Source organism: Pseudochaenichthys georgianus, chromosome 11, assembly GCF_902827115.2.
Source record: "Pseudochaenichthys georgianus chromosome 11, fPseGeo1.2, whole genome shotgun sequence".
Classification (NCBI taxonomy): Eukaryota; Metazoa; Chordata; class Actinopteri; order Perciformes; family Channichthyidae; genus Pseudochaenichthys; species Pseudochaenichthys georgianus.
The window spans coordinates 1,236,513-1,252,497 of NC_047513.1; the positions used below are offsets into that span (position 1 = coordinate 1,236,513).

Here is a 15,985-nt window from a genome sequence, read left to right on the forward strand (position 1 = left end):
GTATTTACAAGTATTAAAAGTAAGCAGAGGACATGCATTTAGACAAATTAGATGTCCTTCAAAATGGCGCGCTGGGTCACTCGGAGGAACGAGGAGTCGAGGAGGGGAAATTTGAGTATTGAGAAGCCTCTTGAGAGACTGATAACTACAGGTCAGGTGAGGTAAAGGACTCTGAGTGTTTAGATAGTTAACTTAGTTTAAGTTCTCTGCGGGTCTCAAACGGTTTGGTCACCATTTATGTAAACACATATTTCCAGTTGAAGGGGGAGTGATTAGTAAAATATGGATGAATAATAATAAAAAAAATATTTAACTAGGTGAAAAAAGGTAAGATAAACTTTAAAAACTTGTTGAGAGCTAAAACTAGTCTTTGCTGCCTCAAAGAGGAGCAGGGGGGAGAGGAGGGAGACGGGTGAGGCTGGTTCAGGAGCACAGACACACTCACAACTATAAATGAACCAAAAACAAATAAATAAACAAGTTTCAATGTTTTTTCATATTGGATAGGTATGTTATTGGTTATGGCCATGTTCTTATGATTGTATGATTATTTAAATGTATACAGTTCTGTTTCATATGGGTGTAGTCTCTTTATTTCCCCCTCAAAGTGCACCAGATTTAAGTCCAACATTTAAAAAAAAATCTTACCGGGGGAGCATGCCCACGGACCCCCCTAGAGGATTTGAGGTCCACCTCCACTTAAATGGACATGGACAGGTTCCTAAATAGATTTGCAATTTTTTTTTAAATAGTAACCATGTCCATATGTTTATTCTAGTGTAGTAGATTTAAAGTTTAGGGCTATCACTATGGACAGCAACGCTGTAAATATTGACAAATAAATCCAGAAAAATGGCACAAAAGAAAACTGGTAGTGGCCTGGCTTTTTGTCCCAGTCCAGCCCTGCCTGCTACTACACCCTAAAGTTGTTTGCAATCCGCCAAGAACCAAGAAGAAGAAGAAGAAGACGAAGAAGAAGAAGAAGAAGAAGAAGAAGAAGAAGAAGAAGAAGAAGAAGAAGAAGAAGAAGAAGAAGAAGAAGAAGAACAAGAACAAGAAGAACAAGAACAAGAACAAGAAGAAGAACAACAAGAACAAGAACAAGATACTTCCACAGGGTGGCAGCAATGCAACACAACGGATGTTTTCGTTAAACACCAAAGAAGAAGAAGCGAAGCAGAGCAGAGCGGGACTGTCCATAGTTCTCCCAGGATTTGCACATTAAATTATCAAAACGTCGTACGCAATGAGGTAATTATATTTCAACACATTTAACATTTCATTCCGTTTAGTTTTACAGTTTAATCAACCAACATTTTAGCTGTTGTTTGCTTGAAATAGAGCTCGAGGTGCCTGGTAGTGCTAATAATGCTAGCTTAGCTTGAAGCTACCGTTAGCTTCGTGCATTGTTTGTACTTAGGCTGGCTACATGTTACAGAGATATGCTCAGAACATGTCGTGGTTTTGTTTGATATCTGCCGCCGACCTAAAGCGTGTTTATGGTATAATTTATGAATTGCATGGGGAATGTTACTTTCTTTTACCAGCGAACGTTACACAGTGGGTTGATGCTGGTTATCATAGCCTTATGCTAGGTAACGCTGATGAATGAATGATTGATTGATGAGTAAAGGTGTATGAGCTCTTCCGACATGTTCCTGTGTTTGTGTCCAGAGGAGACCGTGGCAGGGGCCGGGGGGGCCGCTTCGGGTCCCGTGGAGGACTGATCCAGGGGTGAGTTCAGCTGCTTTTTGTCTGTATTCATTACCATCTGGATGAAATCATGATGCCTTAGCAGCTCTGTGTGAGCTCTACGGGGTTAACATGCTTCATAGCCACTTCCGGATCATAGTTGTTGCCCCACAGTAGTTTATTAAAGGGCTCACTACAGTGAAAGCCTCCAATCTATAACTTTAATTATGGCTACTATAATATATCACAGCATTAACATTACTACATAATTAAAAAATATATTTGACTCATGAAACTCCTTTTTATTTTGATATTAGTACTATGAAGTACAGTAAAGTGGTATCCAGAGATGGAGTACTCGAGTCCTGGACTCGGACTCGAGTGCCGATTTTCGGGACTCGGACTCGCGCACTGATTGACGCGACTCGGACTTGGACTCGTGAATTCTCGCGCACGATGACTTGGACTCAGACTCGTGAATTATCGTGTACGCTGACATGGACTCGGACTCGTGAATTCCCCCCCCCCACGATGACTCGACTTGTACATTGATGCTCCGACTCGAGCTAATTTTCTCTGGAGTCCTCTATCCTGGCGTGTGCATCTGCGAGGTGAGTTCACGTACTGGGCACCGCTATTCCAGTCTAAAGATGTCAGGAGACACACCCTGCATCGTGCTGTATGCTTTCACACATTCTGCTTCCACATTGGAAAAGAGCAGCGCAAAATGCTCGTTATGTGGAAACAATATTGATCGAGTTCAGACATATAGGCTTCTTGAACACTATCATCAGAGTAACGTGATCTAATCAATAAATAAACATTCAGCCGATAACACGAAAGCAGATGGCTACTTAACCTGCAGAATGAAGTCATTTTGCATGCTAAGAAGCCATGTGCTTTCTGGGGCTAAATCTTTATCAGTAAACCGATTTTGGTAAAAGTTCCTTCAAAATAAGAGTCCCGATCTTATTACTATCAAAATAAAAGTGCAAAACGAAAACTTGGCATACAAATATAATCACTTCTCTAAAAGGTAACTCATCTTAAATATAGTTTATTTATATATAATAATAATAATAATATTAGTAATAAGCTTTATATTTGTATAGCACCTATTACAAGAATTGTAGCCAAACTCGCTTCACAGCAGTTCAATAGACAGATTAGTATAACATGACAGGATAAAAGCAATGTCGAGGAGCAGCTACATTTCAACACATACAGTGGGGAAAAAAAGTATTTAGTCAGCCACCAATTGTGCAAGTTCTCCCACTTAAAAAGATGAGAGAGGCCTGTAATTTTCATCCTAGGTATACCTCAACTATGAGAGACAAAATAAGAAGAAGGAAAAAAAATCCAGTGCATGACATTAAGGATTTTGGGAGATGGCCGTCTAAGCTAATTTACAGATGGCCCTGAGCCCAATAGAGATTGCCCTGAAAAATGCACACGGACGAAATGACGCACGAAGGGTTTGGGGGGGCTCCCCCTAGAAAATTTAGATTTTTGCAGGTCTTAGATGCTGTCTGGTGCATTCTCTAGACTGAATTATAAGATGAACCACCACAATATTATATTGTACAATTTCAATTTTATTCTTCATTTCACTTGTTTGTTTGTTCTTGTTTGTGTTTGCTCGCTTGCATGCCCTGCATAGCTATAAGAAATAATTAAGTTGTTGGTCAAGACACTTTCCATCTGATGAAGGCAAATGCCTTCCCAGATGGAAAAAAGTAGAAAACATTACATTCAGTTATAACTGCCAAAACAAACATTATTTACACTATTATGGCCCTTGTTAAAAATGTTTGTCATGTTATCTACTGTAAGTTGGAAGCTGACCGAGGAGACCCGAGCAGCAGTCGAGAGGAGCCGAGCGCATCCGCGAAGCACACAAAATGGTGACGTCAGAGTTCCCGTTAGCCGGCAAATCTACATCTCTCCGGTCAAAATGTCCGGTCAAAATGTCCGGTCAAAATAATTTCCCTTTAGCGCAATACCACTTCAGTTGCGCCACTTATGTGACAGACAAGAAGAGTATGTGACAGACAAGAATAGTCCATTCTAATGTCTAACACTTAATGTGGAGAACGAGATGTCCTGTATGGGTTGATTGTGCGTTGATCTGTTGGTAATGCCTCTGGGTTCCGGTGGGCATGTAAACAAATGCATAATAGCTGCGCTATACTTTGTGGCCTCACCCGGTTGCATAGCGACACTTATTGTTTAGGTGTCTTTTAATAAGCAGGTAGTCATATCATTAGCTGGATCTGATCGATATGGACATAAACGCGAGTGAAGTCTAATCTGACGGGAGAGAGAGATCAGCTGCTGCTGACGAGTTGACACGCAGCTCTGTATGATCACATGCAGCGGTGAGCGGACAAAACACACACTTCAGGTTAGAATATCACACATAGCTATTTTAATTACCTCTCAAACTACCTACACTAGTTATAGATAGTTTAGTTTTACTGTCGGGTCACTCATTACTGATCCGCGAGCTGCATGAGACTGGCATAATTGCCCGATCGGGCAACCAGCAGGTGAGGCTTCATTGCCCGAGCTAAATACTAGATGGCCCCGGGCCATTTGCAAATTTTTATTTGCAAATTATGGTGGAAAATAAGTATTTGGTTAATCTCAATACTTTGATATATACCCTTTGTTAGCAATGACAGAGGTCAAACGTTTTCTGTAAGACTTCACAAGGTTTTCACACACTGTTGCTGGTATTTTGGCCCATTCCTCCATGCAGATCTCCTCTGGAGCAGTGATGTTTTGGGGCTGTCGCTGGGCAACACGGACTTTCAACTCCCTCCAAAGATTTTCTATGGGGTTGAGATCTGGAGACTGGCTAGGCCACTCCAGGACCTTGAAATGCTTCTTACGAAGCCACTCCTTCGTTGCCCGGGCGGTGTGTTTGGGATCATTGTCATGCTGAAAGACCCAGCCACGTTTCATCTTCAGTGCCCTTGCTGATGGAAGGAGCTTGTCACTCAAAATCTCACGATACATGGCCCCATTCATTCTTTCCTTTACACGGATCAGTCGTCCTGGTCCCTTTGCAGACAAACAGCCCCAAAGCATGATGTTTCCACCCCATGTGTCATAGTAGGTATGGTGTTCTTTGGATGCAACTCAGCATTCTTTCTCCTCCAAACACGTCTAGTTGAGTTTTTACCCAAAAGTTCTATTTTGGTTTCATCTGACCATATGACATTCTCCCAATCCTCTTCTGGATCATCTAAATGCTCTCTAGCAAACTTCAGACGGGCCTGGACATGTACTGGCTTAAGCAGGGGGACACGTCTGGCACTGCAGGATTTGAGTCCCTGGCGGCGTAGTGTGTTACTGATGGTAGCCTTTGTTACTTTGGTCCCAGCTCTCTGCAGGTCATGGACTAGGTCCCCCCGTGTGGTTCTGGGATTTTTGCTCACCGTTCTTGTGATCACTTTGACCCCACGGGGTGAGATCTTGCGTGGAGCCCCAGATCGAGGGAGATTATCAGTGGTCTTGTATGTCTTCCATTTTCTAATAATTGCTCCCACAGTTGATTTCTTCACACCAAGCTGCTTACCTATTGCAGATTCAGTCTTCCCAGCCTGGTGCAGGTCTACCATTTTGTTTCTGGTGTCCTTTGACAGCTCTCTGGTCTTGGCCATAGTGGAGTTTGGAGTGTGTTTGAGGTTGTGGACAGGTGTCTTTTATACTGATAACGAGTTCAAACGGGTTCCATTAATACAGTTAACGAGTGGAGGACAGAGGAGGCTCTTAAAGAAGAAGTTACAGGTCTGTGAGAGCCAGACATCTTGTTTGTTTGTCGGTGACCAAATACTTATTTTACCGAGGAATTTACCAATTAGTTCATTAAAAATCCTACAATGTGATTTCCTGGATTCTTTCCCCCCATTCTGTCTCTCATAGTTGAAGTGTACCAGGGTGAACATTACAGGCCTCATCTTTTTAAGTAGGAGAACTTAGAGTGTTGCTTTTTTTGCATTTTAAATAGTTTTTTGTTTTTACTTGTACTTGTTTTATGGTGTGTGAGCTGAGCTGTGTTTTATCTATTTGCCTGTACAGCACTTTGGTCTGGAGGTTTAAAGTGCTTTATAAATAAAGTTGTATTATATTGTAACTTGCACAATTGGTGGCTGACTAAATACTTTTTTGCCCCACTGTATATCCACGAAGATTAATACATGACGACTTGTGACTCGGACTTGACTTGGACTCTTCTTAGGTGACTCGGACTCGAACTCGTACACAGGTAATGATGACTCGGACTCGACTCGGACACTCCTTGGGTGACTCGGACTTGGACTCGACTACGACTCTCCCTTGGTGACTCGGACTCGAAGAGTGGTGACTCGAGAGTGACTTGGACTCGTGAATTGGTGACTTGACTACAACACTGGTATGTACATACTGTACAAATTACTTGTTGGGTAGTTTTTACAGCAAACCAACAAAGAATCTGAAATGGTGTTGTTCCTGTAAAGCAATAACTGTTTGCATCTAGTTATTGAGTTCAACACATGTATTACACTTTCTTTTTTTTACTATGCTTAGTAGATCATTATTCTTTTCAGCCAGTATACATTAAATATTATCATATTGAACCTTGAGCACTGTGTCCTAATGATATTGTAATGCTATTGCAACATGTAGGACATTAACATATGTCCATATTACTCGCCACTACTTGGATGTGATACAATCAGTCCACCTGTACCTGATACCCTGTTGACATCAGATATTCTTTTACACTCACTGCCTACAGTCATTAAGAAACTACTAACTGATCTTTTCTACATTCCTGTTTAGGTACCGTCCATTTGTCCCACACATCCCATTTGATTTTTATGTGGTGAGTAATCAATCTGGCAGGGGGGGGGTACAGACATTGATTGAGATGACAGATGCGTTAAGGAGTAGCTTAACAGCAGGCTGTACGGGGTCTTCCACTGCCCTCTGTCGAAACAATGTGTCTGTGAGAGTTGTGTTAAGAGTACAGGTGATTGACAGCCATGGTGTGTGTCTGTGAGTAATGAAGAGGGCTGTTGTTTGTCACTAGTGTGAGATGGCCTTCCCCAGAGTGAAGCCTGCTCCCGACGAAACGGCTTTCAGTGAGTGTCTGCTGAAGAGAAACCAGGACCTGAGCCCGACCCCAGCAGAGCAGGTCAGCACGCGCACACACACACTCTCACTCACTCACTCACACTCACACTCTCTCTCTCTCTCTCTCTCTCTCTCTCTCTCTCTCTCTCTCTCTCTCTCTCTCTCTCTCTCTCTCTCTCTCTCTCTCTCTCTCTCTCTCTCTCTCTCTCTCTCTCTCTCTCTCTCTCTCTCTCTCTCTCTCTCTCTCTCTCTCTCTCTCTGATGAGATAACCAGCCATTTACATTTCTCCTCACTGATTGAAACCATGTGTATTTGTTTCTTCCTGATTTAGTCCTCCATCCTGTCCCTGGTCACAAAGATCAACAATGTCATAGACAACCTGATCGTTGCTCCGGGCAACTTTGAAGTGGTGAGTCCTTTTTACTTTTCTGCAGTCATCCGGAAAGAGTTGTGATGAGCAAAAAAGGTTTTAAGCCCGAAATGTTTGACCAGAAGACTGGCCATATAGAACAACTACCGGCAAGTGTTGAGTCAATTGTTTTCATTGATTTGACCGGGCAAAGACCTGCTCAGTGCGGAATGTATTTAGAATCTATGGACGAGGCCGCGTAAATATAACCACGAGGAGCTGTGTCGGGCGGACAACCGCACGTGATCCCGGCAAAACACTGACATGTTCTAGCTAACAATATCTCACTACATGTTTGGCTTGTATAATGATGTGTTGCGTAAAATAAACTATCTACATTAACTGAAACAATATCAGTCATTTTAGTTTGAGTATTTGCAGAATAGTTTTATTTCAGTTTGATTGTAATGAGTTCCCGTTGGGTGTTAATTACGTTGAACACGCCTCTCTTCATAGCAAATTGAAGAGGTGCGCCAGGTGGGCTCCTACAAGAAGGGCACCATGACGACGGGGCACAACGTGGCCGACCTGGTGGTGATCCTGAAGATCCTCCCCACATGTGAGATAAAGCAGACGATATGATGTCACGGTGTTTGCAGCCAGTAAAGCGTCTCGAGAGGGGACTGTCTACGGTCTGTACTCTGAGGCTGTGGACATTTGGGTTGAGAGTTCTAACTTGAACCCTTTTATCTGTAAACGGTCTATAGTCCAACAGTTTGCTCTGGGTACCTTAATGCATGATAAGATATGAATTCTTTATGTGCTGCCATTCCACACTGTAGAGGTTGCAGCTGAATCAATAAGACTCGAATCATGTTATGTACCGCAATATTCTCCCAAAGGATACTTTCAATAAATGTTCTATTATTTTCCACCAGAACATTTGAAAGGAATACTGTAGTTATTGTCAGATCTACTTTGCCATGAAGGAGTGATGTTATTAACATTTCCCAGCTGCTTTAAGTCTGTGTTCTTCTGAGTCTAATGTAGTGCTCTTTCATTCCTGCAACAGGCTGCGACGATACTCCTTTCTACCTTTGTATTTGGTTATCCTTATTTATGAAAGTATGATGATGACGATGATGAGCTTCTCTTTCACAGTGGAAGCCGTCGCTGCCCTGGGCAACAAAGTAGTGGACACCCTCCGCACACAGGACCCTTCTGAAGGTATTTCTCGAGCTTGTAGTCGTTGATTGAGCACCTGACGAGTCGTGTCACATTGGAGCTGATGTTCTGTGTGGTCGGCCCTCACTGTGTATGTACCTGTTTCAGTTCTGTCCATGCTGACCAATGAGACGGGCTTTGAGATCAGTTCAGCTGACGCCACCGTCAAGATCCTCATCACCACCGTCCCCCCCAACCTGCGCAAGCTGGACCCTGAGCTGCACTGTAAGGGTGCACATACACACACTCACACACGTACACTCTGCATGTAACCCTTGAGCTGTTTTTAAATCAAGTTTGCTTTGAGGCACCATAACCCAATAAGATGCACATACTGAGGTCTGCTGCATGTTTTCTCCACTAAATGTCCTTCGTAGCTTTCTTTCTGCTCATGATCTAAAGCAGGCGTGTCAAACATACAGCCCACCGGCCAAAACCGGCCCGACAGAGGGTCCACCGTACCCGGGATGGCTTTGCAAAGTTTAAATATTTGATTAGACTTTAACAGCAATTTTCACAACTTCTGTGTATTTTGTGTGTAAACACTTATACATTTAGGAGTTAGTGGGATAACTTCGCCTTCTCCTGAACAGCCCCACTTCAGCCTGCATGCGGTGTGTGAGGGCACCGCACAGGCGTGGAAGGTACTGTCAAATAGTTGTCTGGAAAGTAACATACTACATCTTCATTATCAGTTCCAGGTACCTGTGTCGAGATGTTCTTCTCGACACACTGTTCCGTATGTAAATGATAAACTGAGACATAATGCAGTTAAATTGCACTTATTTTTCAGGTTGTTCATAAAGTTTGTAAAAAGATAGTTCATTAAATGTGAACATCTTCAGAATGTACTCTTTTGCTCCCAAACAAAGCGACCCGGTTGGAGCTGTGCTAACTTATTGGTTACTATGCTGGATTTGACTGGTCCGGCACACGTGAGGGGAAATGTGGCTGCATGTGGCCCCTAACCTAAATCACTTTGAGACCACTAGACTACGGTCATATCCAAGTCATCACCTGAAATTAGGGATGCATATCGTTGACATTTTTACGATACCGATACTCAACCAATACATATCGTGATACTTTGAAAATGTATCATCCCACAATTACTCCCATGAAGCGCTTTACGATATAGTTAACATGTCAAATGAATATTAAATTCAATTGTGGGACTTCTTGGACCTTTTAGTACTGAACAAACAATGAAAGATACATAAAAGATATGAAGAAAACCGAAACCTACAGTTTAAAGGGGTCAGGTGTGCCGCGTGAATAGCACATCTTGTCAATGCTAACAGACCGTTATAGCACCGTTATAATTAATGTTAAACCTGAGATTCGACTAGAGAACAAATACATAATAGAATAATGGTCATGAGATCTCGGCATTGCACAAACAAACAAATCTCGTCTTTAAAATCAACATTTGCCTTCAGTGGTGAGAGAAAACAAATCCCATCAGTTAATTTGTGGGACTTTTACCTTTCTAGTATTGAACAAACAATGACAAATACATCAAAAATGAAAAAAAACGATTATGCAATCTAATTTATAACGCCCGCCATCACGGGCCACGGACTCACTTTTTTTTTTTTTTAATGTAAACAATCTTTGTAAAAAAAAAAATTTAAGTATCGAAACCGGATCTGATTATGGTACGGTATACCGTAGCCACCAGTAACCGGTATTTCGGTAATACCGGATACCGGTATGCATCCCTACCTGAAATGTGTTTAAGATTGATGATAAAGTGTGGTGATGTAATGCAATGTCAAATCTCAGGCTGTCAGCGACACCGAGCCCACAGTTTACATCAGGTGGGGTTAGGGTTCATTGTGTGTGTGTGTGTGTGTGTGTGTGTGTGTGTGTGTGTGTGTGTGTGTGTGTGTGTGTGTGTGTGTGTGTGTGTGTGTGTGTGTGTGTGTGTGTGTGTGTGTGTGTGTGTGTGTGTGTGTGTGTGTGTGTGTGTGTGTGTGTGTGTGTGTGTGTGTGTGTGTGTGTGTGTGTGTGTGTGTGTGTGTGTGTGTGTGTGTGTGTGTGTGTGTGTGTGTGTGTGTGTGTGTTTCTGCAGTGGACATCAAGGTGCTGCAGAGCGCTCTCGCTGCCATCCGCCACGCCCGCTGGTTCGAGGAGAACGCCTCCCAGTCAACGTGAGGAAGTCTCCTTCAATTCCCATCAGGCCTTCTGTTCTCGATGGCGATGTACATTGCTCTCACATGAACCATCTGATGTTAATGATTTTCAGGGTCAAAGTGCTGATCCGCCTGCTGAAGGACCTGAGGCTGCGCTTCCCCGGGTTTGAACCCCTCACCCCCTGGATCCTGGACCTGCTGGTAACCTCCTGACCTTTGACCTTACCACACATCCACAACAGAATAAAGTGGGGCAGGAATGAGTCCTATAAACCCCAAATGGGTTAGCATTGACCACATCCGGGTCCCTTGCCTCGAAGTCATTGTTTCTTTTTTGAAACATGTTTTTTGTTCTACATCACTGGTGAATGTTTGAAGCTATAATGAGTCTTAAAGTGACTACATTTGCGCTTTCACACCAAGTACTTTGCCGTACTTAGTTCATCAGAACTCTTTAGTTCCCGGAACTAAAGAGCAGATCGCGTCCCTGGGGGAGGATTGGGCAAAAGAAGCCGCTGACGTCACTTCTTCTTCTGCTGATCTGGGTTTACTGGCAGGCCGCAAACAACTTCACGGCGTATACTGCCGCCCGGAGGCCCCGGAGTTGGGGACTGGCTTCAGTAGAAGCTGCTGGGACCCAGCAGCTTCACAAAACTTTTCCGAGTTTTACGGGGCGTGGTTTGCAGTTCGCCCAGCCAATCATAAACAGGAACCTTTTTCTCCCCAGGAAAGTCCCTGCTCTCTAGCAACACAGGTTGCTAAAAAGGGGTGAAAAGGTTCGCAAAAAAGAAAGTTCTAGTTCCAGATCTTTTTGGTGTGAACGCAAAATCCCAGGAACTATCGGAACTGTTCCTGGGAAAAGTACTCCGGTGTGAAAGCACTTAACGTCATCAACCCAACATTAGCCACCTTTAGCTTAGCAGTCAGTGGTGATGTGAAGTCATGTGACTATGCTGTAGTTCCTGCAATAGCAACATTTACGCCTCAAATCGTAAATATGTGGAGGTTACCCTGCTGAACAAACCATGTTGTTATCTTAAACATATTTTCCACTCTGGTGATGTCACCGTGCTGATCTGTCCTCTTTGCAGGGTCACTCTGCAGTGATGAACAACCCGTCCCGGCAGCCCCTCTCTCTGAACGTGGCCTACAGGTTGGACCCCCCCCCTCCTCTTTGTAATCTCTCAGTATAGATGAGCCTTGTTTTGATGTGTGTACCTGTGTGTTGAAGGCGCTGCCTGCAGATGCTCGCCGCGGGGCTCTTCCTGCCCGGCTCGGTGGGCATCACAGACCCCTGTGAGAGCGGGAACTTCAGAGTGCACACCGTCATGACGCTGGAGCAGCAGGTCGGTCCCGCTCTGTTCTCAGTCACACTTCCTCTGTGCGTCCAACCAATGGAACACCACTAGATCAAACGCATGCACATAGTATTTCAAATAAACATTATAACAATGTACAGAAGTACGGTCCACATTCAGGTAGATAAGTAGTGAGTGAAGTGTGGTAGCAGGTAGAGTACAGCAGTGAAAGGATATGTTGCACATAGTTTCATACAGATGTAGTGTTATAGAAATGGAATGGAACTTAAAAGTAGCAGCCTTAGTAGTAATAATAATCTTAGGTAGCAACATATTTTACATTAGTGTTGAAATGTGTGTGTGTGTGTGTGTGTGTGTGTGTGTGTGTGTGTGTAGGACATGGTGTGTTTCACAGCGCAGACCCTGGTGAGGGTGCTCTCTCACGGAGGGTACAGGAAGGTGCTCGGCCTCGAGGGAGACGCCAGCTGTAAGAACATGAGTTTTGTACAAAGCTTCCTGTTTGATGAGTTTGTTTATATATGAATGTATTTAGCATATACGATTAAATAAACGGGACACAAGTTGGTGTCCTCTCCAAGCGCAGCGGTCTGAGGTGGACAGCCCATTGGAATATAACATGTTATAAACATCCCATTTGATGTTAAACAATGCATGAATCTGGAGATATGCAGCAGCCTCTTTGAGTTCTAGATGCAGTTTGATCAATTGTGCCTTTTTATACAAAAGTGGAATAAATAATAATGTTTTTTTTGCAGACCTGGCCACTGAGATGTCCACATGGGACGGTGTGATCGTCACTCCATCAGAGAAGGCGTATGAGAAGCCTCCAGAGAGGAAGGAGGAGGAAGATGAAGCTCTGGAGGAGGGGGGGGACGGAGAGGATGAGAGCATGGAGACCCAGGAGTGAGCTTCTACCACAAACAGGTGCTAACATTCAGACCTTTGGGAAGGTTCAGATGTTGTGGCCGTAACGTCTCCTTTCACGGTCGGGCTCCGGTAGTGGTTAGTTGTCGATATCATTAACAAACACTCAGGGCAACCATTTCCATTCTCTCTGAGACGTGTAGCCTTGACCGTATTCAAGACCATCTGGATCAGCTCTCCTGCATGTCTGAAACCTCGAGTCACATTCCCACATGTAGTTCCTAGCTCTGACAAAAGGGGTCTGATGAATTCCAGAGCAGAAGTGCTCCCCATCCAGTATTCTGGTCCGGGTCTTAACTCACACACACTCACTGTGATTGCTTATTTTCTCAATATCAATAATAGGCAAATACACAGGGTCATTCAACTGTCATACTGCAATATTGTTATGTTCTGATGTAGTGCATGCAGTCAGAAATCTGCTAGGCAAATTCTTGAGGGATCTGAGATCAGCGAGGTCAGGTTGATCTTCCAGCTGACTCCCATAGCAACGGGACTGGGTCTAAAGCAGTGGTTCAGGCTTCACTGACCCCCCTCTGCTCTTCCCACAGCCTCCTCAGACGCGGAGTCGCAGTCACCTGGACGCAAACGCCAGCAGGAAAATGTTCCCACTCCCTGGCCTCATTTTCTTTGACTGTTTTTACTTTCCTTTTGTTGCCGTAACGACCTGAATTAAACACGTTTTTATTTAGCTCGAGTCCTGTGATTTGTTCCTCTCGTGTCCTCGTGGTCCCTGACATTCTGACGGTGTAGTCGTGGTTAAGGTGATGCGTTCAAATCAGAACAGAGAACTCACAAGACATGTGCTGCCGCCACGAGGTGGCACAGTGGCGTGCCAAACCAATTCTGAAGATCTCTACCCCAGAACCATGTATGTATTTAGCTGGTTCTGAGAGAATAATCAACATGATGCATAACAAGATCCAACAGGCAAAGCACCATGACACCTCTATCAGCTGACCCAACCGGCAGGACCACAGAACCATAACACCTCTATCAGCTGACCCAACCGGCAGGACCACAGAACCATAACACCTCTATCAGCTGACCCAACCGGCAGGACCACAGAACCATAACACCTCTATCAGCTGACCCAACAGGCAGGACCATAGAACCATAACACCTCTATCAGCTGATCCAACAGGCAGGACCACAGAACCATAACACCTCTATCAGCTGATCCAACCGGCAGGACCACAGAACCATAACACCTCTATCAGCTGATCCAACAGGCAGGACCACAGAACCATAACACCTCTATCAGCTGATCCAACAGGCAGGAACATAGAACCATAACACCTCTATCAGCTGATCCAACAGGCAGGACCACAGAACCATAACACCTCTATCAGCTGATCCAACAGGCAGGACCACAGAACCATAACACCTCTATCAGCTGATCCAACAGGCAGGAACATAGAACCATAACACCTCTATCAGCTGATCCAACAGGCAGGACCACAGAACCATAACACCTCTATCAGCTGATCCAACGGGCAGGACCACAGAACCATAACACCTCTATCAGCTGATCCAACAGGCAGGACCACAGAACCATAACACCTCTATCAGCTGACCCAACAGGCAGGACCACAGAACCATAACACCTCTATCAGCTGATCCAACAGGCAGGACCACAGAACCATAACACCTCTATCAGCTGACGCCAACAGGCAGGAACATAGAACCATAACACCTATCAGCTGATCCAACAGGCAGGACTACAGAACCATAACACCTCTATCAGCTGATCCAACAGGCAGGACCACAGAACCATAACACCTCTATCAGCTGATCCAACAGGCAGGACCAGGGAGACAAAACACTGAGAGCACAGCAGCAAGGCTGCAGGTGCCTGAGAGGGCAGTGTCACTACCCGATCTGCAGTGCGCATGTGCGAGATGGTCCACCATATTTGACAACTACATACGTATGTCAGAATAAGTGAGAAATGAATTTATCTTCTGTTAGACAGCTATCATACTGATTAAATATTTACTGTGAATGTATGCCAAATATATGGCATATGGCTGTCTAACAGAAGTTAAATCCATTTCTCACTTATTCTGACAATGTACTTAACCCCAAATAAAAGAACCCAATAAAAAGAGTTGTTAAATAATAGTGAAGTCACGTTGTAATAACAATAGCTCATCTCTCTCGAGTTTTCTTTTTGTGATTTGCTAAAAGCCACTGTCAAGTGTCCTTCTTGGGTTGCCGTATGGAGTTGTCCAATATGGCGCACCATCTCGCACATGCGCACTGCAGATAGGGCAGAGCGGCACATCGGGTAGTGACCATGGTAGTGACAGGCAGTACACACTGAGAAACTGGGTCAAAGTTATGGGCCTAGGACAATATTTCCCCAACATGAACAACAGATCCAAGTTGAAACCTGCAGGTGCAGTAGATAAGTGCAGTAGATAAGCCTAGCAGGTGTAGTAGATAAGTGCAGTGGATAAGCCTAGCCCAGGGGTCGGCAACCCGCGGCCCACGGACCGCATGCGGCCCTTTAAGCCCTCTGCTCTGGCTCCCTTGAGCTTAGACACAAATAAGGAAATAAAATAAAAGTATTTGTAGGACTATTTATATTTTGTTGGATGGTTGAAAATGTTTCGTATGTTGTATTTTGAGGTGATACTGTGACACATAAATAAAAAACAAAACGGTTTTAATTAGGTCAACAAAAAAATGCGTCACATCCTGCTACGGTCCCGCGCGAGCGCCTTTTCTTGGAGGCGAATAACCTGACCCCCGGCTCGATGAGCGAACTATGGATAAATCAAAGAAAAGTACCGGAGGAACACAGGATTTAATTCTGCGTGGACAGAGTTGTCTGCTTTCATAGCAAACGATGCTGGTTTACCGGTATGTTTGATGTAGAGAGAAGTTGTCAACGGTGGTGCAGCCTTTACGAGACAGCTGACGATCTTCAGTCATAATTCAATGGGGTATGTAATTTATTTCAGAAAACACTTTTTGTTATATTCCATGGAATGCTCTTAACGTCCCGATAGCAATGTATATATTAAATGCTTTGACAATAAATACATACAACAATTTATCTCTGGAAGCCGTAGCGCTGTAAAAAGGACGACCAATCATCTGAGCCGGCTAAAATAACTGGATGGCCTACCTGCCTGTCAGCCTTCCATCTGGGCACAAACTTACCTCGTGCCCTCATTGGTCATGCGCGCGTTCGTGTGTGTTGGAGGAG

At 44.1% G+C, this 15,985-nt stretch overlaps 1 protein-coding gene across 1 annotated transcript; it reads left to right on the forward strand.

The window, feature by feature from the left end:
- The first annotated feature begins 1,135 nt into the window (after positions 1-1,135).
- Positions 1,136-13,459, forward strand: ilf2 (interleukin enhancer binding factor 2). The gene is made up of 15 exons (XM_034095062.2): positions 1,136-1,251; positions 1,675-1,734; positions 6,523-6,565; positions 6,773-6,877; positions 7,149-7,226; positions 7,683-7,785; positions 8,328-8,393; positions 8,499-8,615; positions 10,465-10,543; positions 10,639-10,726; positions 11,617-11,678; positions 11,757-11,871; positions 12,220-12,310; positions 12,600-12,768; positions 13,320-13,459. The coding sequence occupies exons 1-14, from the start codon at positions 1,247-1,249 to the stop codon at positions 12,749-12,751; spliced, it is 1,164 nt and encodes a 387-aa protein (XP_033950953.1). The 5' UTR covers positions 1,136-1,246; the 3' UTR covers positions 12,752-12,768; positions 13,320-13,459.
- The last annotated feature ends 2,526 nt before the right edge of the window (positions 13,460-15,985 follow it).

Excerpts from the sequence above, each read along its gene's own strand:
- ilf2 (XM_034095062.2), top strand. Across the intron at positions 6,878-7,148 it reads GCCCGACCCCAGCAGAGCAG|TCCTCCATCCTGTCCCTGGT; the intron begins GTCAGCACGCGC and ends TTCCTGATTTAG. Across the intron at positions 10,544-10,638 it reads GAGAACGCCTCCCAGTCAAC|GGTCAAAGTGCTGATCCGCC; the intron begins GTGAGGAAGTCT and ends AATGATTTTCAG.